General features: G+C 45.4%; 1 protein-coding gene across 1 annotated transcript; it reads left to right on the top strand.

Annotated features, from left to right (window-relative positions):
• Positions 1–16,613: 16,613 nt before the first annotated feature.
• On the top strand, positions 16,614–22,532 carry TMEM200C (transmembrane protein 200C). The gene is made up of 2 exons (XM_034995691.1): positions 16,614–16,981; positions 19,852–22,532. The coding sequence occupies exon 2, from the start codon at positions 19,946–19,948 to the stop codon at positions 21,824–21,826; it is 1,881 nt and encodes a 626-aa protein (XP_034851582.1). The 5' UTR covers positions 16,614–16,981; positions 19,852–19,945; the 3' UTR covers positions 21,827–22,532.
• The last annotated feature ends 1,794 nt before the right edge of the window (positions 22,533–24,326 follow it).

Below are 24,326 nucleotides of genomic sequence, written 5' to 3'. Positions count from 1 at the left end.
CATTGTTAAAAACTGCATCACTATATCATGATATCAAAACTAGGAAACTAACATTGGTTCAATGCACAGAGCTTACTCAGTTTACCAGTTCTATATACACTTGTGTGTGTGTGTGTGTTTCTATACGCAATTTCATCACATGTGTAGTTTCACGGAACCACCACTACAATCAACAAGCTTCACTCCACCATCACCAGAAAGTTCCTTTGTGCAACTGCTTTGTGGCCACACCCACCCCTCTGCACACCATCTCTGACCCCTGGAAATCACGAATCTCTTCTCCATTTCTATAATCATGTCCATTTCTTCATTCGTAAATGGGCTTGGCATCTCCTATCATCATTTGTTCAAGAATTCTTTCACAAGGGCTGTTCTTATTAATATTTTCCTTTTTACTGTAATTACAAGAAGTACCCATGGTCACTTTGGAAATGATTGACAAAAAATAAAAATACACAAAAAGAAAAGAAATGAGAAAAAATTACTCCTGGAATCCCATCACCCAAGAGATAAGAGTCTGCAATTTTGACCTGTTTTTCCACACTCTCCTTGATTCTGGGCTCCATAAAATGGAAAACTAAAGTTCTCAGAAGTCAGGGCTTGTCTGAGGCAACCTTGTTAATGTAGAATTTCCTTTCCATTTCGTATGAGTTAAGGAATGCATATGGATGCACATTACAAAACACCCAACCAATAATGGCTTAATCATATCAGGGGTTTTTGTTTCTCACATACAAGAAATCGGCAGGGCAGGAATGAGGCATTGGCTCAGAGATGCACCAAGGACTCAGGCTTTTCTTTGTGTTCTACTGCCCTGAGCAAGTTGGGTATCATCCCTAGGCTTATAGGTGCTTTTTCATCAATAACGTTAAAAGTTTTCTCATGAACCATCCTTTGTAGACTTCTGCTTAAATCATGTAGGCCAGAACTGGGCCACACAGCCGCGCGGAGCTGCAAAGCAGGATGTGATGCCTATCTGTTTTCCCGGCCTCTAGAGAAAACAGCAAGGAGAGGGAGGTTAGCAACAACTTCTAGGTAGCCAAACAGCAGTATCTGTCACATATTATCAAATTCCAAAATCATTTGTATTTGAACTTTAAAAACATGGTTACGTGGACTTGAAACAATTCTGGTCTGCTGTTTTCACTTACTATATCATGAATATTTCATGTCAAAATCTGATGCAGTTACTGTACAGCAGGGATCAGCAATCTATGCCATTCCAGGGTAAAGCCATCCCACTCACTGCCTAGTTTTGCAAGCAAAGTCTCACTGAAGTACAGCTACACTCATTTGTTCCCATACTGCCAGTGGCTGCTTGCACAGAAAAAGTTTGCTAACCCTAACTCGACAGCATCTTTACTGGGTGCTGATTTTCAGTACAGTGGATGAAGAGCCCCTGAATTATTGAACCAGTTCTCTACTTTTCAATACTAATGTTAGTTTCCATTACAAAGAAAACAGCGATGAACACCCATGCACAAAATTTTGCAAATATCTTTATTTTTTTAAAAAGATTTTATTTATTTTGTCAGAGAGAGAGAGAGAGAGAGAGCACAAGCAGGGGGAGTCGCAGGCAGAGGGAGAAGCAGGGTCCCCGCTGAGCAGGGAGCCCAATGTGGGGCTCGATCCCAGGACCCTGAGATCATGACCTGAGCTCAAGGCAGAGGCTTAACCGACTGAGCCACTCAGACGTCCCTAAATATCGCTATTTTTATAGGAAGAGAGAAAGTATAGTGTAATAGTTAACAGCATGTTCTCTGAGGCTTGACCACTGTGTTCAAATCCTGGCTTCAGCAATCATTACCTGCGTGACCTTGATTAAATGACTTAACCTTTATGAACTTCAGTTTTCTCAACCACAAAACCTACCTCAGAACTGTTATGAGGATTATATGAGTTAATACCTGCATGGTGCTTAGAAAAATGCCTGGCATAAACTAAGTGCTACGTTTATTAGCTATTGTTGTTGATGTTAATTTTTTGTCATCATTATCATTAGCAGTAGGTTAAATCCCAATGGTGGAATTGCTCAAAGAGTAGACACATTTTAAAACTTACATTACATTGCAAATATGTTTTCCTATTTCTGAGCAACAGTGAATGTTATGTTTTAGAAAAGAGGGTTTTTTTCTTTTTTGCCATATTAGAAGGTGAAAAATTGTATCAAAATGCAATTGTTGTTCCTAAGTCTGGTTTTTCTCATTATTGGTGAAATTCATCGATTTTTGCCTATTCGCCATTTGGATTTCTTATGAATTGACTTGTTTTTTTCCTTTTATCCATTATTTCTAATTAAGATCTTTTTTTTTTTAGGTATTGGAAACATTTTTATATATTAAGGATATTAACTTTTTGGTGCCTACATTGAAAAATTATTCCTTGTTTTGTCTTTATTTTTTAATTTTCTTTTTGATATTAACTAAAATATTAAATTTTATGAGTGCAAACTATCAATTTTTTTCTTTATGATTTTGGTCTTTGATTCCTGATTGGAAAGATTCTTTCTATCCTGGGATCAGATATATATTCACTCACATTTTCTTTAATTTTTTAACAGTCTAATTTTTTTACTTTTAAATCTTTAATCCACCTGGAATTCATTCTGGAATGTAGTGAAAAGCAGGAACCTAACTTTTTTTTTGAACTGAATAGCAAACTTCATAGGATTTGTTAAAAATCTTGACCTGCTGACCAGAAGTATCACCGTGGACATATAAAAAATCTCTTTCATTGCTTTACCCATCTATGTGCATGTATATATTTAATTTATCTATTCTCTTTTAATTATTAGAACTTTAATAATTTACTCATTATTATGACTTTATAATACATTTGGGTCTGCATAGCTATTTTTTCTTTACCAATTTTTTAACTTCTTATTTTTAAATAGTTATAGATTCATTAAGTTGCAAAGAGGTTAAGTTACAGAGAATTTCCATGTACCTTTCACCCAGTGTTTCCTAGTGGTTGCATCTTACATGACTATAGTACAAGATCAAAACCAGGAAACTGACATTGTATAACATGTGTATGTAATTCTGTGCCATTTTATCACATGTGTAGATGTCTATAACCACCATGGATGTGCAGATTCTTGTAATCAACCGCTGCAATCAAGTTGAAAAACTATTCTATCACCACAAAGATCTCCCTTGTTCTACTACTTTATAGTTACCCCCAGTTCCCTTCTTCCCCACCTGCCTGACCCCTGACCAACATCTCTAGCTTCTGAAAACCAGTAATCTGTTCTCCATTTCTACAATTTTGGCATTTAGAAAATGTTATAGAAATGGAATTATACGATAGGAACCCTTTCAGACTGGCTTTTTTCATTCAGCCCAATGCACTTGAGAGTCATTCAAGTTGTTGCATCTATCAATAGTTTGTTCTTTTTTTATTGTTGAGTTGGCTTCCATGATAGGGAGGTAGTGGAACTTAACTATTTATTAGTTAACTACTTATTGAGGGATATTTTGGTTGTTTCCAAATTTTGGCCTTACATATAAAAGCTGCTATAAACAGTTGTGTACAGGATTTTGTGTTAATATAAGTTTTCGGTTCTTCAGGATAATGCCCAGGCATGTGAATGCTAGGTCATATATCAAGGGTATGTTAATTTTTCTTAAAAGCAGCTAAATTACTCTGAGTGATTATACCACTTACATACCCAGCTGCAATGCATGAGAGACCCTGTTTCTCCTCAATGTCATAGGCACTTGATATTGTGACTATTTTTTTTTTAAATTTCAGCTCTTTTAGGAGAAATGTAGTGGAAGCTCATCACAATCTTAATTTGCATTTTCCTAATGACTAGTGATGTTGAACATCTTTTCATAGGCTTATTTGTCATCCATACATACTCTTTAGCAAAATGTCTATTCATGTCTATTGCCCATTTTCTGATTGGATTGTTTGGGTTTTTTAAAACTGTTGAAAATGAAGGGTTCTTTATGTATCATAGACATGAGTCTTTTGTCAGGACATGTGATTTACAGATATTTTCTTCCAGCCTGTAGCTTATCTTTTTATCTTCTTAATGAGCCAGTTTTCCACAGAGCAAAAAAAAAAAAAATTAATTTTGACAAGGTCAAGTTTATTGACTTTTTCTTATATGGATTGTGCGTGTGCAAGAACTCTTTACCATGTCCAAATTTGTCCCACAGAGTTTTCTCCTAAACATTTTATAATTTTACATTTTACTTTAAAATCTAATATATTTTAGGTTACATCTTATTTAAGGTGTGAAGTTCTGACCCAGGTTTATTTGTTTATTCTCAATACAAATATATAAATTTTGTTTATTCAATTATTGTTATTATTCCTGTTGTGTATACCCTTTAATCCAGAAATTCCCTAAGACTTTTCCCAAGAGAAATGATTTTTGTCTTGTCACCACTTTTTGGTCAGAAGTGCTTTGGCTCCTCATACCTCCCTATTCTTACATAAATACTTTAGAGTGTTCTATGTTGCTTTATGGAGATATAATTTACATAACATATAATTCATCCCTTTTTGGTATACTATTTATTCAGGGTTTTTTTTGTAGTGTATTTACAGAGTTGTACAACCATCACCACAGTCTCATTTTAGAACATTTTTATCACCCCCAAAAGATAAAAAGATTGTGCCCTTTTTTTTTTTAATTATTTATTTATTTATTTGAGAGAGAGAGAGAGAGAGAAACAGCATGAGAGGGGATAGAGTCAGAGGGAGAAGCAGGCTCCCCGCTGAGCCGGGAGCCCAATGTGGGACTCGATCCCAGGACTCCGGGATCATGACCTGAGCGGAAGGCAGTCGCTTAACCAACTGAGCCACCCAGGCGCCCAAGATTGTGCCCTTTTATAATCACTCCTCAATCTCACCACAGCCCCAGACAACCAGAGCTCTACTTTCTGGTTCTGTAGATTTATCTTCTCTAGACTTTTCATACAAACAGAGTGATAGATTCAAATATGTGATTTCTTGCACCTGGTTTCTTTCACTGAGTATAATGTTTTCCGGATTGTCCACTTTGTACCATGTCAGTTCTTCATTCCTTTTTTTAAAAGATTCATTTATGTATTGGGGGGGAGGGGCAGAGGCAGAGAGAGAGAGAGAGAATCTCAAGCAGACTCCCTGCTGCGTGCAAAGCCTGAGGTGGGCTCCATCTCAAGACCCTGAGATCATGACCTAAGCCGAAACCAAGAGTTGGATGCTTAACTGACTGAGCCACCCAGGCGTCCCTTTTCATTCCTTTTTTTGCTTGATAGTATTTTCTTGTATGGATGCACATTTTGGTTATCTATTCACAAGCTGATGGGCATTGAGTTGTTTCCACTTTTTAGCCATTATGAGTAATGCTGCTATAAATATTCATGTACAAGTTTTATGCAGAAGTGTATTTTCAAGTCTCTTGGGTAAATCTCTAGAATAATGTCCATAGGGTAAAAAAGAGAACTCCAGTCAAATTTTTATTGGAATTGTATTAAGCTAAGGAAATAATTGACATCTTTGCAATACAAATCTTTGCAAATCTTTGTCATTACTTCCATAAAAATGGTGTTACTACATTTATTCAAATGATAGAACCTCCTTCCAATTCTTCCACTTATATAGGCTCCTTGATTAATGGGATGCTGTCTAATATTTCTAATTAATTTTTGTCCACAAATCCATTCACTGTCTTTACATGGAAGATGCATGACAGGTAATTGCCAGTCACTTTCTTTGGTGTTTGGGATGCAGCAGTGAACAGGATCAAGTAGCTGCTCTCATTGAGCTTACTTTCTAGACAAATGAAGGGACAATTGTCCAGCTGATAGGATGGTAGCTCGAGTTACCATAATTAGTAAGCAAGACTGGGAAGTGGCCGGGGCGAGGCGGGGGGGGGGGGGGGTTGGCGGGGTAGTTAGTGTTCCAGGCAGAGGCCAGGCCACCTTTCCAATGGAGAAGACATTTGAGATGCAAATGACCCACAATTTTTAGACTAGTCTGTGCCTGAGGTTTCCTCCTAAGCTGTCAGGCCTACAGTGCTGGGAAAAGGCCCCTGATGAAGAATAATGGATCAGTGCAGTCTTGCTGGTGGTAGGGCAGGAGGGGAGGATGGGTGAGCCACACTCTCAGAAATAAAATAACCTGCGACAAAACCAATGGGACTTCCATTTACAATCTCATCAGTTTGTAAGATCCTGGAATCCCTGTAAATTCCTCGGGTGTATTATTTATATTATGCTGGCTATTGGGCCATGTGATTGACAGCAAAACTCTAAAAAAATGCTGGTACATTTGTTTAGAGCGAGTGAGAAAGGTGATAGTCAGGAAGAAACACCCCCCTCTGAGCATGAGTTTGGGGACAGCAATATCCCAAGGAGGAGAGAAGAGGGATGATGGTGGCTACTTATAGAAGAAGGCAGATGGCATCCCTGAGCCCTGCTGAGCTGATGGCAAGGAAAGCCCAGAGAGGCTGTACAGACAAGGAAGGGTTTCCAGCAAAGGAAGAAGAGCTTCCTCTAGAGGCACAGGGCTCACGATCCTTCTGCCTGAAAATCCTAGGAGAGTGGGGGTGGGAGAAGGACCCACCAGGAAAACCGCCAAGAGGATTTTGCAAACACCTAGTCCATGAACATTAACCTTGTACAGAAATGCTGTGAGGAGAAAGTGTTAAATAATCTACAGAATCAACACTCGTGATACAACACCTGAGATGGAAATGCAGAGGAGTGTTTGAATGCAACCTGAGTTTATTACCTGATTTACATTGAGAAATATTTCATGTGAATGTTTCTTCCAAAAAGGATTCAAAGTGGGTTGAACTCTTGCTCTGTCTTAAAAGAATATTGGTCTCTAGGTACTTCTCCCTCTGAGAATAGTGAGGTTCTGAATACAAATAACCAGAGAAGAAATTCCCCTGGTGGTCCTGAACCTTCTGTGAGTTCACTAATGCTCAGGAGAAGGGAGTAAACAGTACCCTAGCTAGTGGTGAGATAAACAAAGCAAGTATTCTAGACGCCCATAAGGATAGAGACCAATAGCAAAAGATTTGCTTGGATAAAGAAAATGTGCTAGGGTGAAAAATACGAGGTTCAACTGGGGGAAAGTGCCAACTAATACCTCTGGGGTATTGTCCAGAGAAACAAGGTAGTTAATGAGCTAGGGAAACCTGAAAAGCAGCTTTGCTGAAAGAGGCCAGAACAGAGAGAGAGAATAAGAAAGCAGGTAGGTGTTTGCTGTGTGATCCTGAAGGTCAATACCTTAAGTGGCAAAAGCAAACAAAAACCAAAAACCAAGAAACAATCAAACAAAACCCCCCAAGACCCCAAGAAGGCCAAAGACAAAGATCTTTAGTTATCTAACCATCACAGTAGCTAAGACCATCTTTTCAAAAGTATATTCTTGGAGAATACTGTTGTTCCATAACTAGGTCAAGTTGTCCCCTGGCTCAGGTAAATGACTGTGCTTTTTGTCCAATTTTTAGGATGTGATCACACAAGAGTTCCTACTTTTAAGGTTTTCTTCCATAAGCATTCCTTAAAATATTTGCTGCTTACTATATTCCTATGTGGGAATCTATATGTTAGATGATTGTGATCCAATCCCAAATCATAAATTTATTTTAAGTTCATTATCTCAAAATGTCCCCAAAAGAGCCCTGAGGTTTTCAAGTGTCCCACCTCCTGAAGGAGTTGGACGGTCACTCATCCAAGCGAGGGCCAAATCCAGGGTGGTATAAAGCCAAACTCAGTAGCTTCTCTATGTTTCGGAACATTGGAATTTTTAGTGTGTTTTGTACAAACCGATGTTTTTAGGTTACACAGAGAAGTAGAAAGTGCAGTGGCCTCTACTGACTTACATAAAGGACCTGTCTCCAGCTTCCACAGCTTTAAGCAAGAGTATGAGGGATTGGAAGACAGGGAGGAATCTTTAAAAGCCATCTAGTACTTTCTTCAAATCACATCATTCAATAGCAACTATTCAACATTATGCATCATTTAAATAGTGCATTAATATGTATTGTGTCCAAGAGGTTATGCAATATGCCCTTGAGATTTTTATGGCTGCAAAAGCAAAGAAGGAATCAAATTATCTAGTTGACTTTCTACATCCTTTGTATAAATAGGACATTTCCAGTCTCCACCTCACCTTGTGAGGCAAAGCATCACCCAGGAAAAGGGTATGAAAATGACCATTTTGAGGTGGTTTAGAAACCATCTTGCTCAGAGTTGGAAGACTACAGTGACTTTGGATGTCTCCACATGCTAGGGGAGACGGGCCCAGATAATCAAAGAGCTGGTGCCACTGATGAAGTCCTGGAGCCTTTTAACTTCCTCCCAGCTGAGAAGCTGGACTCGTGACCCCGCCCCGACCCCTGCTCCCACCAAGTGCCCCCTGCTTTAGCAGATACTCCTGCAGAAATCCGTTCACTGCTTACAGGGGGAACTGGCAGATAGCCTCTGAGTTCTAAGACTTCTAAAGCAAGCCATTAAATCTATGTTCTAATGTACAAGCTCTTACAGCGACGGCTGCAAATTACCATCTCTTCTAATTCCCCTCCCTTGGGTCGCAGATTCTCAGTCTTGATCATAATATATTTCTCTCTGTAAATGGGGGAAACATCGTTTCCTGGGGCAGGGGGTAGAAAATGGAGCCGGAACACTGATTGGTATCAAAATCTTCTATCATTTCATTAATATTGATGTCATCAAAGCCAGAAGTTTTAAGTGATTGGGAGGAATTTGAAGGAAATGTGGGACACAGCTTCTTTGCTTTTGTGAGATGAATACATTAAGCTCTCATGATTTGTGTAAATACACAGAACGCCACAGACCTTTCTGTAGCCAAACCCTGATCTTTGGAGCAAGTGGCTTTGGAGAATAATAAAAACCGGGTATATTCTGAAATATTATCTCTGCTTTTTCTACATATCATTTTCCAAAATACCATACCAATATTTTACCTCTATAAAAAAGCTGTGTAATCACTTTACCTCGCCTGTCAAGAAGTGATGTTGGCATCTTTCTTGACAGAGAAAATATGTGTGATTTTTTTCTGAGGCAATGATCCTTCAATCTTCTTCAGTATAAGGAAGCCAGCTTAAATTGTTATCACTTAGATTTTACAGAAATTCAGAACTAAGCTTAGTGTAAAAACTGTGGTGTTACTTTCATTCTTCAGAAAGAAAACTTTTATCAATATTACTTTGAGCCCATTTTAATCATTTAACATATCTTTTGTGGTTCTCACTGGATCAGAAGAGTTTCATTGGGTACAAATATGCCATCAGTGCTGATTTATTGGTTTTATGTATTAGACATATATATGCTTTGTGATGGTAATTTGGGCGATTCAATTTTCTATTCTTGTTATGACTTTCTACCCTCAAAGAATAAAAATGCACTGTAGATGTTACTATGGGTTCATGTGAACAGCGTGTGTAATAAAAGAACAATTGGGTGGCACCCTCTTCAAATGTGAAATTTAATTCTCCATGTGGCCCTTTGGTTCCTGCTGATCTTGAGCCCCAAACATAAAGATTCCCTGTTCAGTAACTCAGCAGTGGGGATGCCAAAACACTGGGGAGCTCAGGGAGGCCCACCGCCTGAATTCCTAGTAGTGGCACAAATTGTGGGACTCGCATGATGGTCGCATTGGCACAGTTGGGAGACCGAGGAGACTCAAGCTGACTTCCAAACACAGTTACCCTAGGGGTGCTGAAGCTCCGAAGGTAAGGGGGTGACAGGGCGGAGGCCAAGAAGCCACTGCCACCTGCCTGGGACTCAGGCGGAACTACAAAGCGAGTTGAGGAACATCTCCCTGTCTTTTGGATCTGACCCGAACTTCATAAGTAGCCTTTACCCTCCGCTGCATCTCCAGTACCCAACACATGATGAGCACTCTATCACTGTGCACCGTCATCACCACAACCACTGACATGTGAATACCGCGCGCAGGCCTCGCTGCCTGTACCCCAAGAAACACCTACGGTGGTGGCTCAAAGATTTCTCTACGGCACGTGCTCAGGGCCGGTGACGTGGTGTGATGGGGAACACTGACATGGCAAGTGCTGAGTTGTTGCTGCTATACGTTCATTTAGGGGTACTTTCTGGGGAGGGAGAGGTAATGGGGGACCAGGGCACCTCTTCCCCACAACTACTCTTCCAAGCTGCCGCTGATGACCTCATTTCTTCCTCACGACAACCTTAAAAGAGAGGAGTTATAAATCACCCTTTATAGACAATACAACTACATCCAGATGCTTAAGTAACTTGCTCAATATCACATGGCTAGAAGGGGCCAAGTTACTTCAGTATAAGTGGTCTTAAGCCAAAGGGTAATCCAAGAGCGGAGTCATCTGATCTTCTGGAAAGCTGGATTCGGGACTCAAATCCACCAAACTGGTTTTTTCCATAGATACATAAACCTGCAAAGTGACCAAGTTTTAACTTGCTTCTTCTATTTGAGCTAAAAACCAGGCTGGTTGCCCTATGTAAGAAATGCATATTTGGGCACAGATGTTATACACCTCTGGGTTCATTACTGAAACTAACAGTTAAAAGCAGAATTCTCTCCATGTCACGCATGCATGCACACATCATGCAAAGATGGGGATGGGGTAAATTCTGGTCCCTCATCCCTAAAATGGGAGGTCTGAACTAGCACAGGGTTTCACAAAGTTTGCTGTGCACACAGATCATCTGGGCATCTGGTTAAAATTCAGATTGTGATTCAGCAGGTTTGGGACAGAGCCCAAGATTTTGCATTTCTAGCAGGCTTCCAGGTGATGCTGTTGCTGCTGGTCCACAGACCACACATTGAGGAGCAAGAGCCCTGAGTACCTGGAGGCCCCTTCCTGTTGAAAGCATCATGGCAGGTCCACCAATGGCATTCTTGGCCCCTACTCCCAGAGAGGTCATGTCCATTACTGCTCACCTGTCCAACTCTGTGCCTTCACTCCATGTAGCCACTTAATCCAAATCTCTTCCAGGTCCAGGGTGGGATCCGCATCTGTTAAGTATTCCTTAACTCTTCTTTTTTTTTTTTCTCCCCAGTGATCATTTTCTTCTAAAGTCTTCTAGCATTAGAGATTTACTCTCTCTTGCCTGGTGTTGCTCACTGATAATTTTGGATGAAATCTAACTGAATTATAGGCTAGTAAGGCCACGTCCCCTACTTTCAAATGGTCAGCTTTTTTTTTCAGCCTCCAGTCCTCAGTGTACATGTCACTCCTTGGTGGCCTTCCCTGAATACACAGTCTAAATGACTCTCTTCCAGCTCCTTCTGACCAGTCACAGCACCCGCTTTGAATTTCTTTGTAACACTCACCAAATTTTGAAATTGTCTCCCTTGTATGTGTATTTGCTCATTTTCTGCCCACCCCCCTCTAAGAGAGAGGGGCTTTGTTCACACCGCTCCCCACTCTATCCCCTGTGCCTAGAATGGTAACTAAACATAGTAGGTGCTCAAGAAATACCTGTTAAGTAAATAAACGCAGGAATCCAAGAGCTGGGCACACAAGCAGTGTTTCAGAAAATGCTTTGTGGATGAATCAGAGACATGTCACCTGAGCACCGATCTTGGACTCTAACGTTTCTTTATTTTTGAAAACCACTTCCTTGTCTGTGTTTCTTCTTTCCTGCTGGGTACCCACAGCAGCTCACATCACAATTAATTCTGAAAGGAGATCAGACATGTGAGTTCCTATTAGTTCTCAGTAGGACAAGTCCATCTCTCCATAGTGCTTGTAGATGATAAGAAATAAGAGGAGCGACCTGAGTGTGGACATTTAGGATAACTTTGGGGAACGTAGGGCAAATTTAGCCATCAGCTGTCCTTGGCTATTCCACGGATGGAGCCCCCTCTGCAAAGCCCTTTCCTAGCTCATCTTTGATCTGCTCTCAGGCCTGCCAGCACACCCCAGTTTCTCATCTCCAACCTCAATTATTTTATAAGACACACACTCTAGCTTTGATAGTGTACATGGAAAATGGTAGAAAATGCAGGCTGTAGGGGAAAATGGAATGTACAAAAATGAACCCACTTATTAGAGAAAACAACCCCAGTTGGCCTCTAATCAAGAGCCTGGTGATCTGTAATGTTAAGAATGATCGAGGCTGAAGGCAGAGTGTAGGCTGCTCTTGCCACATGGCCACCTATCCGGAACGGAGGGAGAGTCCCCCAACTGATGGGTTCTACTGAATGCTCTGTAGACTTTTCATCATTTTCTTTCCTGTGTAGTGACAGCTTTTGGGCTTGAACTCTTTGACACCTTTCAGAAACACAAGAAACAGGCTTGATCATGACCTTGACGCTAGCATGAGTTTACCCTGTTTCCAAACTGAAGTTCTTGAAAGTGCTGCTGAGTTCTGTGTCTCAGAGGTTCACCTGTGGGCCTCCAGGGAGTGGATGGGGAGGCAAGCGCCCGTCCCTCTGGCAGGGCGGGTTTCCATGCGCAAGGGCTAGAAACAGGAACTGTGGAATCTCGAACTGTGAGAAAACCCCAGGCCAAGAGCAGCCTGGCTGTGGAAAAGCTGCCCTTACACTTCCAAGTGCTCTTGATCCATCCAGGCTCTGCTCGATGTTTTTCTGCCTCTCCTGTTCCAAAGGGAATCTGGTGAGGCTTTCATGTCCTGTTGCAGCTCACATTTTCTTTCAGGCTCTTTCCTCCTTCACATGTGCCATGGAAACATCTGTGAGGCTACCAAGGGATGTTGTGTTGGAGTTGTAGGTAAGACAGGAGGCCCAGTTACATCTGAATTTCAGATCAACGACAAATCGTTTTTAGGTTTATGTCCCATGCAATGTTTTTATTTGCGAAATCTATTGCCTAGTTTATTGCTTTTTTTGGTCATGCTTTTTCCTGTCATGTTGCTTCTTCCTGGCAGGGTATGAAGCCACAAGGAAAGGAGGAATTTTACGTCCTGTGTTCAACCTTGGGATAAACAGGTTCCTTCTTCTGTTGTCGAAAAAATGGCTTCAGAGTCCTTTCTGGGAGAGCCTCAAACCTTCAGGCTGAAGGATGTTCTCTTGGTTGCGTTTTCACAGACTTTCAAATTTGACTGCAGAGTGACGAGTTTGATAGCGGGGTTCTCCAGCAGAGTGAGATGAAAGGGCCCTGGCCAACTGCACAGTGAGGAAAGCAGCGATGGGGAGGGTGTTTTCATCCTCCTGGACAGTGGGCTTTGGTGAGTGGCACCGGGCCTCCACCACGCGGACCGGCAGCAAAGTTCAATCACAGCAGCTGATTCCATAACCCCATTCCAGAGAGATTAAGTGCGGGTACGGTCCCAAGTGGATCCTGATGAATAGGAATAGGATGGGAGAGTGATGAAAACAAGCTCGGAGAGGATCTTAGGACTAACAAGGTTGAAAGCTAAATTTAATGAGCCTTTACCGCATGCTAGGCATTGATTTACAGGAACTTTGTTTATCCTCACAAGAATGCCATGAGGTAGGGATTAGTGTCATTGTCCCAATTACAGATGAGGAAACTGAGGCAGGCAAGATTAAGTCATTTACTTACTTAAATGAAGTAGTTAGTTAGTGGAGGATACAAACTGGATTCCAGAACCCACTAAACTAAACTACCTCTGGTTCTGTAGCCCAAGCAATCTGTGACAGGGGGGCTTGCAGAGAGGTTGGCATTGCTGAACTGTTGAGGTAAGCCAACCCTTTCCACCTGCAGGCTCCTGGAGACCCAGAGGGGTCTCAGTGGACCCATGGCCGGTCAGCTGCTCCCCCTCGGCAGTGCTGGGAGCCCAGGCCGGGGAGCCAGGCCACATTGATGAAATGATCAGGGGAAGCAAATGGGTTGTGAATAATTTATGAAACTGAAAAAAATTACATAAGGATTGTTTTTAAGAAAGAGCAAATGAAAGGTTTCAGGTCACAGTTTAATCCAACTAAATGAAGCTCATCTTTTTCCTCTTCTTTTTTTTCCCCAAGCCTTCATTGCTCTCTGACTACAACATGTTCCAAATGTTGTCCTGAGCTCCAAGTTCTTGAGACACTAATGAATGATCACGATTAGGTAGTCTTAGCCCTTTGGTCCTTAGCAGGGACTTAGTATCCCACAATCCCAGAAATCATCCTAACTGAAATGGCCAGTGGAATCAGAAGGAAAATAACTCCGGGGGGGGGGGGGGCAAATAAAATAACTCTACGTAACTCAGAAACCCCTAGGAATGTATGTTGATACTCTATTATTACAGAGAGGATAAAGGACTCCTCTGGAAACAGATGGGATCTGTCTGATTTCCTCTGATACCCTGAGCTAAAAACAGAGAAAATTACTGAAGGTGGTAACACTCAGGTTAAATAGAACAGCTCAGAGTTCCAAAGAGCTCAGTTTGGAAGGAAGCCTCTAAGTAATAAACCATAAATCTTATTGTAGTCATCAACATAAAAAACAAAACAAAACAAAACAAAACTAGCTATGTCCAAGGCCTGTTTATCTAGAAAAGGATTCTTTTCTTCTCCAGATCCCTCAAGTGAGTTTTAAAGGTGCAAACAATGACTATAATTTATGCAGAAATTAGAAACTGTTAATGACTTAATCCCTCTAAAATCCTAATGAAGTTCTGCAATATTATTCTCTTTATACAGATTGGCAAACAGAGGCCCACAAAGGAGAGGAGGTACCACCCATGGCCCCTGGCAGCCAGCTGTGTAAAGAAATGAGATCTCAGATCCGGTCTCTGTACAAAACACCAGATTATTATTGAGATTCAAGAAATCTGGAAGCTTGGAGCCAAAAAACCTTTACAGATGACAGCTAGACCTAGTTATTTCTCCTTTGCAGTGATTTCTCTAAAAGGAAACAATCTGATGTGGAATTTAAAACTTTCCCTATATATGGCTTGTTTTCTAGCATTCATAATCTGAGCAGGAATAGAGAAGTGGAAAGAGGTGGGTTCTGAACACCCTGATCATCACCCAGATTCACTATTTGCTTGAAAAGGGTGACAGGGGTCACCTTGCAAACAGGCAGGTGCAGAGTTTCCTTTTAGGAAACATTTCTCCTTCATCCCCTCCCATCTCCCCACCATCTCCATCCCCACCTCATATAACATGGCCCACATTTATATCACTGCATCTGTAAATGTTTGTGTCCTTATTGTTCTTTTTGAAAAGTGTATGCTTGAGCTTTAAACACAAGTGAAGGATGTGTGTATTAGGGAGGAACAATCTTGTAACTGGAACTGTGGCCAGCAAAGCCCTCCTGTGGGGATTCTGTGGATCCTTAAACAGCAAAACTCAGCATAGACAACACCCACTCCACCCCACCATCATAAGATTTCTGTCTGCACCCCAAAGTTCAGACAGCGCTTGTTTCGTCTGCTCTTCTCTTGCTTTATTCCTGAATCCTGGCTGCCTCACTTCAGTAGATAATTAAAATCTTTCTTACTTTCTCAATACTCCGTGGGGAAATTCCACTTTGAAATTCTCTTTTCCCTGTCATTTTTACTTTACAGTTGAGAGGACAGGGATGAGCTAGGAAACAGGCTATCTCTCTCTCTCTCTACCTCTCGCATTTTTAAAATGACGTAGGGACTTTGGACATCCTCCCTACCCCCACCTCCCCATCTTTGATCCTAACCCGATTCCCGGAGAATTATACTTTTCCTTTTAATGCTTGCTGATTACCGCACGGGGTGGGAGCAAGAGGGGCTGCCCAAGGAAGCGCCCCGGAACCGATTCTAATCTCCGCTGAGCCCCAGCTGCCCCGAGTGCCGGGGAGACGCGGCGGTCCCGAGGAGGCCGGTCACAAAGCCCGGCTCCGCTGGGGCGCGAGGGCATCACACACTGGCTGCCCCGGGGCCCGCGGTGCGCTCAGCGCGGCGGGGGCGCCTCCACTCAGCCGGCCCGAGTTCGCTGGGGGACAACTTACTGTGCTCGCTGTACGTCCACACCGCAAACTCCCAAGTGGGAGGGGGAGAAACAGCCCAGGCTGTCGTGTCCGAGAGTGGAGGCAACAAAAGAGGAGAGGGAAGAGGGAGGAAAGGAGGGCGGGAGGGCGGGAGACGCGGACACTGCCCCCTCTCGCGCCCCAGAGCGCCCTTCGGACGCTGGCGAAGAGACCCTCCGGGAGTGACGGCCCTTCCTTTCGGCGCCCTCCGGCCCGCTGCTCAGACAGGTAGTTAGTTGGAGGGAAAAGAACAAAGCTCCCAGCCAAGGCGGGCGGTGGTCCGGGGCGCCCCGGGGGCGGGGAAGGCAGAGGCCGAGGTGGCGCGCGCCCAGCGCTCCCCGCCGGCGTCCCCCGCCCCACGCCCCTCACCTCGCGCCCCTCACCGTCTTCACCCCCCAACCCCCCACCCCGCTCCGCCACACTCCGCCTCCCCTCGCGCCTCCTGGTCCTCTGGGAAGCGGTTCCCCCCGAAGGCACCGGCGGCGGGCTGCGGAGGAAGTGGGGGGAGCGCGGGGAGGCCGGCGCGGAGTCGGGGGGGGGAGTGGAGCAGTGCCTGGGAGGAGGCGGGGGGCGGGTGGGCCCCCGAGCAGCAGAGTCGGGCCGGTACCGACTGCCATCCTGCCGCAATTTCCCTGTGTCATGGCTCCAGTCTCTTAGCAACAGCCGCGAGTCCGGCCGCCCAGAGCCGCGCCAGCCGCCGCCGCCGCCGCGGGCTCAACTCCACCCGGCGGAGCCCGGCGCGCCGCAGCCACACAAAAGAGGCGCTGGGGCCCGCCCGGGAGCGCCGCGGCGGGGCTCGCGGGGAGGCGCAGGAGGAGCGGCGGCGGGGAGGACGGCCCCGAGGCAGGATGCGGGCTGCGGAAGACCTGACACTTCTTGGAAACTCTTGGAAATGGCTCCCGCCACGGCAGCGGAGGGGGCTGCGAACCTGGGGCGGGCGCTCGCCCCCGCTGGGCTGCTGAGCCGCGCTCGGCTGGTGGGCCCCGAGGCGCTGTATCTGCGCCTCGCCGTCGGCTCGGGCTGAAAAAGTTTCTCCATGGTTCCTTTGTGTCGCCCGAGCGCCCGTTCGCCGGCCCGGAGCTGCCCCAGCCTTCCCGGGTAAGTGAGCGATATTGGTTGCTTATAGTGCTGCCATTTTGAGCAATTCTGTGAGTCCCTCGGCCCCCGAGCTGCCCTTCCCCACCCCTGCGGCCCGGAGCCCCGGTGCCCCGGGCTGCTGTTCCGGGAAAGTCGTTTTCCTGGGCGGGCTGCACGGGATGCGCTGCCCAGAAAAAGCGAGCTCAGGATTGCCCTCACTTCGCTCCTGCCTGTGTTCTTTCTAGAGGTGGACTCCCAGCGGCTGCACTCATGTGACTCCAACATAAATAAGCAGACCAAATAGCAGGGCAAGGGGTTCGCTGTCCTGCCCATTAGGGAGTGCGGGTCGAGGATCTGGATTGAGCCCCGGCAGGGCAGGGCGCTCCCAGCCTATGGGCTGGGAGCCTCAGACGCCGAGAGGGGCTTAATCCATCATGAGCCGAGAACTTGAATGTCTCTCTTGGAAGCAGTTGTATTTTTAGGCATCCTTCCTTTGCTTCCCCCATCCTCCATTCCTTAACCGCGGAAAGACCAGCATCAGGCAGTAAATTGCGAGGTCAGCCAACCTCGACTGCTAAGTTTGTTTCCCTTCATTATGTATGAAGAAAAGCCTCGAAGGTGGGTCTTCCTTACCATCTGACTTTTGTCAGTATTTCACGTCAGATGGCAATACATTATAAAGGAGTTCAGCCTTCAAGGGAGCTGAAGGAATAATAAACTAGGGAGTTAATTACTAGCTATTAAACTAATTTTAAAGATCTGTAAACGATTGTTGAAATCCATTCCAATTTTCCTTACATTCTGTCTGCCAAGAGCCAAAGCTGCCTTACTAAGGAGAAATGCATGTGGGTACCTTCTTTCCCAAAGATGCTCAGCATCGTGGTGCACCTTATCAGTGCCCAACAAAATGTTAGCCCTTCCCTCTTCTGGGAGAGCCACCCTGCCAACTGAGTCTGGGTTTCTTTCTAAAATGTCTGGATCCTGAATCCTTAAAATAACTGCAGATCTCCAGATTATTGCATTAAAGATGCTGCAGTCTAGGGATCACTTAAAACAGCAGTGTCTATGTTACAACTACACAATAAATGTGCTTATTTTGGGGGGTGACAGATGAACAGTAGCTACTCTTTTTTTTTTTTTTTTTTTACAATCTGTACTTACTGGTGCAGCCTCTTCTTAAAACAAAATTTTAAAGGCTTATAGATGTATTCTCTCTACTAACTCCTCTCTAACCTACCTAGTATTTCTCTCTACTGAAAACCAACTAAGTTCCAAGGAGACATTGATTTGCAAACATTGTAAAGAGCTGATTACGGTTTGCTTTTCCACTGCTTTTCCACCAGTGGAGAAAAGATTCTGCCTGTATTGATATAATGGAGGGGATCAAGGGCCAAAGCTCTTTACCCAGGCACCAATTAAAAGCAAAATTCTTCCTAAGTAATCCCACATTTTCAAAGGGTAATTTATTCTAAAACATGAATTATTTCATAAAGGATAAAATACCAAAAGGCTTCTGAGTGATATCTGAACCTTTCAAATTCATACAATGCCCTTAATTTTAGCATCTCTATTATAGGAGGGAACACAACCAATGGAACAGAAAATGTTTTACTCTGGGGATCCAGGAGGATTGAAATTTTTAGAAGCTCACAGATATCCACAAAGACACATCTGTGCATTTACCTACCAGGCTTTATTATAAACTACTAAACTTCCTATAGGATAGTGCATTGATTGTTGCCACCTTCCCTTCTTAAAAATGACCTCATGAGAGAAAGATGAAGAAAACAAGCTCTCACTTAGGGGAGATGTCATTCTACAAATCATCATTATTATGTGGACTGCTATACCTAGTTAATTGCCTTCTCATTTGAATATTAGGATTCTGAAGAGTGCTGTTGGCACATTAATAAGGGGTCAGAAAGCTATTATGGCAGAGTGGTTGGTCTTCTTTTTTTTTTTCTTTTTAAGATTGTAATTTTCCCACAGTAGGAAAAAAAAAATCTTTCTCCTAGAGATTCTAGGGGACTTCTCAAAGTCCCTGATGAGATTTAGCAGGATACCTTTAAGGGAGTTCCTCTGAGGGAGGAGAGGAGGCCAGAAGGAAGAGCTCAGTTACATAACCTAAAACTAAATATTCCACCCCAAGAAGCTGTCCAGATGTTGCAAGAAGAGATGAGGAAAAATGCTGCTTGCCTTTAGCCGCAGGAACAGTAATAGGTCGGAGACAACTTTGTGAAGGGATTTATTGTCAGAAGACTGACGTAGTTCTGGTGTTCTCCCCGAAATGAACTCCCTATTAATTTTCTGCAGTAAATAAGCCGTCTGCCTGCCAGTATGTGACCTTTATTTTTCATCCAGTGATGAAAATTGCTTTTGTCTTTATAAAATAGTAACTTTTGTGACTGTTTTAGTGACTAAACATTGACAAATTCCTCTGCTTAGAGACTTGAACCTCCTGTACAGCTCCCTTGGGCAATCTTCTGATTCCCATAGGACAAAGGGAAAGGCTTTTGCCAGGGAAATCCTCAACCACCACTTTGAGTCCCCACATTTGGTTCCTACTAACGGTCAGCACTCCTTCAGCTGCCAGCTGGGAAGGTTTGAAATGAGCGATGCTGAAATATCACCTACAGAGTGTGTGGGAAAGGGGCTGGGGGGGGGGGGGGGGGGGGGGTTCCCAAAAATTTTTTTATCCCCTTCTATCAATGACTACAACAGCGTTTCTCAAGCCCTAATCCATCTACCCCACCCCCTGGCCCCTACATCCGGCGGCACCTCACTTAGTGGGTAGCCCCGGGGTGGGGGGTACACATGTGGTGGGACCTGGAAGCGTGGGATGTTGCTGCAGCCAAGCCTGTACCCTCTGACTGTCTTCCTCTGCTTTGCAGCAGCAGGAGGTGGCGGAGCAGCTAGTGGGCAGCCGGCGCCCCCACTACACAAGCCTCTGCCACAGAGACTAGCCCCGCGCGGCACCGGCTCACCATGATCGCCACCGGTGGCCTCCTGAGGATTTCCGCCAGAAAGCAGGATCCCCTCCGCCCCCCAACCCAGGTCCCCAAGCGCAAGCGGAAAGCCAAGAAAAGGCGCAAGAACGATGTAGTGGTGGTGAAAGGCAAGCTAAAGCTGTGCTCCATCTCGGGGCTCATTGCCCTCTGCGGGATCCTGGTGCTGCTGGTGGGCATAGCCATGGCGGTGGTGGGCTACTGGCCCAAGGCCAACGGGACCAACAGGGAAGGGGGTAAGCAGCTGCCGGCCGCAGGCAGCGGCCACCGCGTCCCGACCACGGCCAATAGCGGCGGCAGTGGCAGCAAAAACCGGTCCAGGAGCCCCCTGGGGGCTCCGGGGGGTGTCAACTCTAGTTTGATGGGCGCGCCCCGGAGCACACCTCCAGCGCGGCCCGCCGGCCCTTCGTCCTCTTCCACGTCTGTGGGTTTCTTCTTCCGCATCTTCTCCGGATACCTGCACTCTGACAAACTCAAGGTCTTCGGGCCCCTCATCATGGGCATCGGCATCTTCCTCTTCATCTGCGCCAACGCGGTGCTCCACGAGAACCGAGACAAGAAGACCAAGATCATCAACCTGCGGGACCTCTACTCCACCGTCATCGACGTGCACAGCCTCCGCGCCAAAGACCTGGCGGCTGCGGCGGCTGCGGCGGCTGCCGCCGCCTCCTCGTCCTCCGCCCCCGCCTCGGCGCCCCCCGGAGCCCCGCCGCTCAACGGCTTCCTCAGCTACGTGCAGTCGCGGGGCCTGGAGCTGAAGCCCGGGAGCTGCGGCGGCAGCGCGGGGGACGCCTTCGGGGCGGCGGTGCTGGCCAGGGGCTCGTGGTCCCACCCCGCCGTGCTGGGCGGGGGCGGCGGCGGGGCCAAGGGCGCCGCGTCCCCGCCCGACCTGGTCTCGTCCCCGCGCTGCTCGCGGGAGCCCCCGAAGCTGGCGGAGGCCGTGTACAGCATCTACCGCGAGCGCTCGGGCGTGGCCAGCCGTCGCCGGGCCGCCGCCGCTGCCGCCGCCGCTGTGGCCGCTGCCGCCGCCGCCACCACCGCGGTCGCCAGCAGCGGCAGCAGCCCGGCGCCCTGCAGCCCACCCGAGAGCTGGGGGCGCCAGAGCACCACCAGCTCCCTCGTGGGCTCCTCGCTGAGCGCCTTCGCGCTACTACCCTTGCAAGGGGACCGCGACGGGGATGGGGACGCGGAGGGCACGAGCTGCAGCTGGCAGAGGCCGCCTGGGGAACGTGGATCCCGGGAGATCCCGCGGGGCGAGCTCGACCTGGGCTTGACCGACCTCCGCGGTGCCCCGGGCGGCTCGCGCTGGGCGCCCAGCGAGCTGGAGGAGCCCGAGGGCGCAGCGGCGGCGCGCACCGCCAGGGGGCAGGGTGGCCGCCTGCCCAGGACCGGCAAGTACGCGGCCCTGCGGCGCCGCAGCACCAGCGGGCTCCCGGACTACCGGGCGCCACCGTCCCCCGAGCCCCCACCCTCTCCGCGCAGCGCGGAGCTGGACTCGAGCCTTCTGGCCAAAGCTGCCTCCCCCTCCCCGCCCCTGCGGCTGGAGGACTCACCCCCAGGCAGGCCGGACTCGTCGAATGACCCATCCTGCTGCAATAAGGGCTACACCCCGCTGCGGGAGGCTGGCACCTCTTTGGAGTCGGTTGTGGAAACAGCCCGTGAAAGGCCAGACTGTGAGGCCGCCACGGCCCCGGGGGCGCAGCAGAGGCCCCCGGAGGATCCCAGCCAAGGGTCACCACCCGCGGCCCGGCCACCTCAGCTGGTGCAGAGGCAGTTTACAAACAAGGAGAAACTCTTCATGATTTCCCGGTCTCACGCAATAGGGGTAGAGGATGGAGAACTGGAAAGTACTGGCATTTAGGAAAAGAAGGAGCGAGAGGGGGCAGAAGAGTCAGAGATTTGGGGAAATGCCCATTTGAATCGGTGAATTTAACATTTCCCTATTTCCTTGTGGACTTACCGGAGGAAATCATCCAATACCCAAAGAGCTGCAGAATGTTATCCTTGAATTGCGTTCACAAGATTCCTGTAGATAACTCCAAGCAATTTTTTTTTTAAAAGCAAACTAGTCTTTTATGTCCGATGGTGATTGTATGTTCCATGAAAACCAAATGTATTAAAAGGTCAGCAATCTAATTCATTAGATAAAATTCTCTTAATTTTCTTAGGATCAAAATAATATATTTTTTTGACAGTAACTGTGCACTTTACTCCAACTTTTTTCTCCCCCTCATTTCCCTAACCCTGTTCTCTGCCGCTGGTTTTGTCCATAGCTGCTTGTGAATGACAAGCTTTCCTTCTCCTGTGCTTTTGTGGAGCATAGAAGGGTTTGTCGAAGTTCTTTGAGAACTGACCTTACTAAATGAAGTCAAAGCCAGAAGCAAAGAGTATGTCAGGAAAGAGCACTTTCCTTGCCCTGCCCTACTCTGCTCCAACAGCTCAAAGGCCTCTTTATTTTTTAAAAGGGTATTTACATTTTGCTACTAGGGGATCTAATGGAGGAGGGGATGGGCATCATCTACATGGATTGTTACATTCCTAAGTTCACTATATCAAGTTACACAATACTTTATTGAGTATTATCACACCTGTATTGCATATAGCATTATTAAAATCTTTTTTAATAAAAGAAGTTTCCAAACAAACAGTTAAACATAATATCGCTTCATTTTGCCTTGGAACTAATGCTTCTAATACACATTAAACATTTAACAGTTCAGCTGGTCAATCTAAAATATTTTGCTATGACACTGTACTATGATTGTAGCTATATCCTCCCCCAAAGTGCTCAGTGCTATCGTGACTCCATCCATTTCCAGTATATTTTTAACTTTTAAATATAGGGTAGTATTGAACATTTGGGAGTTTCTCTTTCAAATAGAATGAAACATTAAATAAATAGTAATTTTCTATAATACTTCTAAGTTTACCTCAAAGTATTAATTTACAGAACACCAGGCTTAATGGCCCCTTTTCATCCTCTTGGATTTGACTTATTTGGTTTTGATTTTAAGTTCATGATCTTGAATCCATGGCCTACGTAGTCTAAAAAGGTAATGTTTTAATAATTTGGTACATTGTTTACACTTGGTTTTATTAAAAGTCAATTATTAATTACTCTTCAAGAACAGTAAACGATGTACCTTTCTGATGCCCTCTTCTTTTGAATGTGAGGACTTAGAAGTCAGGAGTGGTATTACTTTCTTTTGACCATTTGGGCATGAGACTATCATTGTAGGAGGCTCAAATACTGATTTTATTTTATTTTATTTATTTTTTAAAGATTTTATTTATTTATTTGACAGAGAGAGATAGCGAGAGCAGGAACACAAGCAGGGGGAGTGGTAGAGGAAGAAGCAGGCTTCCTGCCGAGCAGGGAGCCCGATGTGGGACTTGATCCCAGGACCCTGGGATCATGACCTGAGCCGAAGGCAGACGCTTCACGACTGAGCCACCCAGGCGCCCTCAAATACTGATTTTAAAGGAAAACGAGCCAAAGATGTGGTTATGTTAGTCCCCATGGGTGAAGCAATGGGTCTAGGGGAAAGAGTACAGATTCAGGAGTGAGACTAGACCCCCAGCTCTCAGCATTTGCTAGCTGTATAACTTTGAACAGTCACAAATGCTGTCTCAGTCATTCGATCTATAAAATGGGGATAACTAGACAGACCTCAGAGAGATACGAGCAGGTGGGCAAGGAGTTATATGTACAGAGGGGAGCAGAGTACCTGGCTCAGTGTACTGGGTAAATGGTTATTGTAATTATTATTATCATTATAATAAGTTGTCTGCATGCACACTGCAGAAGAATAAGCCTTCCTTCAACTTGAGCTCAAGAAAGCCTGGGTAAAACCTGGAATATCCACTTACTATCTGCATAACCTTAGGCAAATCACTTATCCCTCTGGGCCTCTGGTGGACGTTATAATCTCTCTGATTGCCTTCAGCTCTAGAAGCTTCACTTCATTTCAGGGTACTTGTTCTGTCCTGGATATAATCATATTTGTACATACAACTGCAAAGTGAGTATACTTTGTAATCTACCATTTAGTGTGACATTCTGTAATCAATTTAAAAGGACCTAATTTATTTCCACATTGGATCTACATTAAGCTATTAACTTACTTAAAGCTGTGGATTAATTTATTTGGCTCTTCTGTATAGCAAAAGTGAGTTTCCATTAGTAAGAGTCACAAGCAAGTGTAATGATACCTCCAGGTAGTGTTAAATTTCATTGGTCTCTATTATTTTATCATACTTCCCTCAAATTTCTAATTTCCCTAGTTTCTCTTCTCCATTATCTTGCATAGTGGGCCAGGATTTATACAGAGTTTTGAGGATTATCTGGACCTGTTGGCAGA

This window comes from Mirounga leonina, unplaced genomic scaffold, assembly GCF_011800145.1.
Source record: "Mirounga leonina isolate KUSES-001 unplaced genomic scaffold, KU_Mleo_1.0 Mir_93, whole genome shotgun sequence".
In the NCBI taxonomy this organism is placed as follows: Eukaryota; Metazoa; Chordata; class Mammalia; order Carnivora; family Phocidae; genus Mirounga; species Mirounga leonina.
Note: the sequence above shows the minus strand (reverse complement) of the source record. Positions and strands in the feature narration are given on the sequence as shown.

Excerpts from the sequence above, each read along its gene's own strand:
- TMEM200C (XM_034995691.1), top strand. The coding sequence starts at position 19,946 with ATGATCGCCACCGGTGGCCTCCTGAGGATTTCCGCCAGAAAGCAGGAT.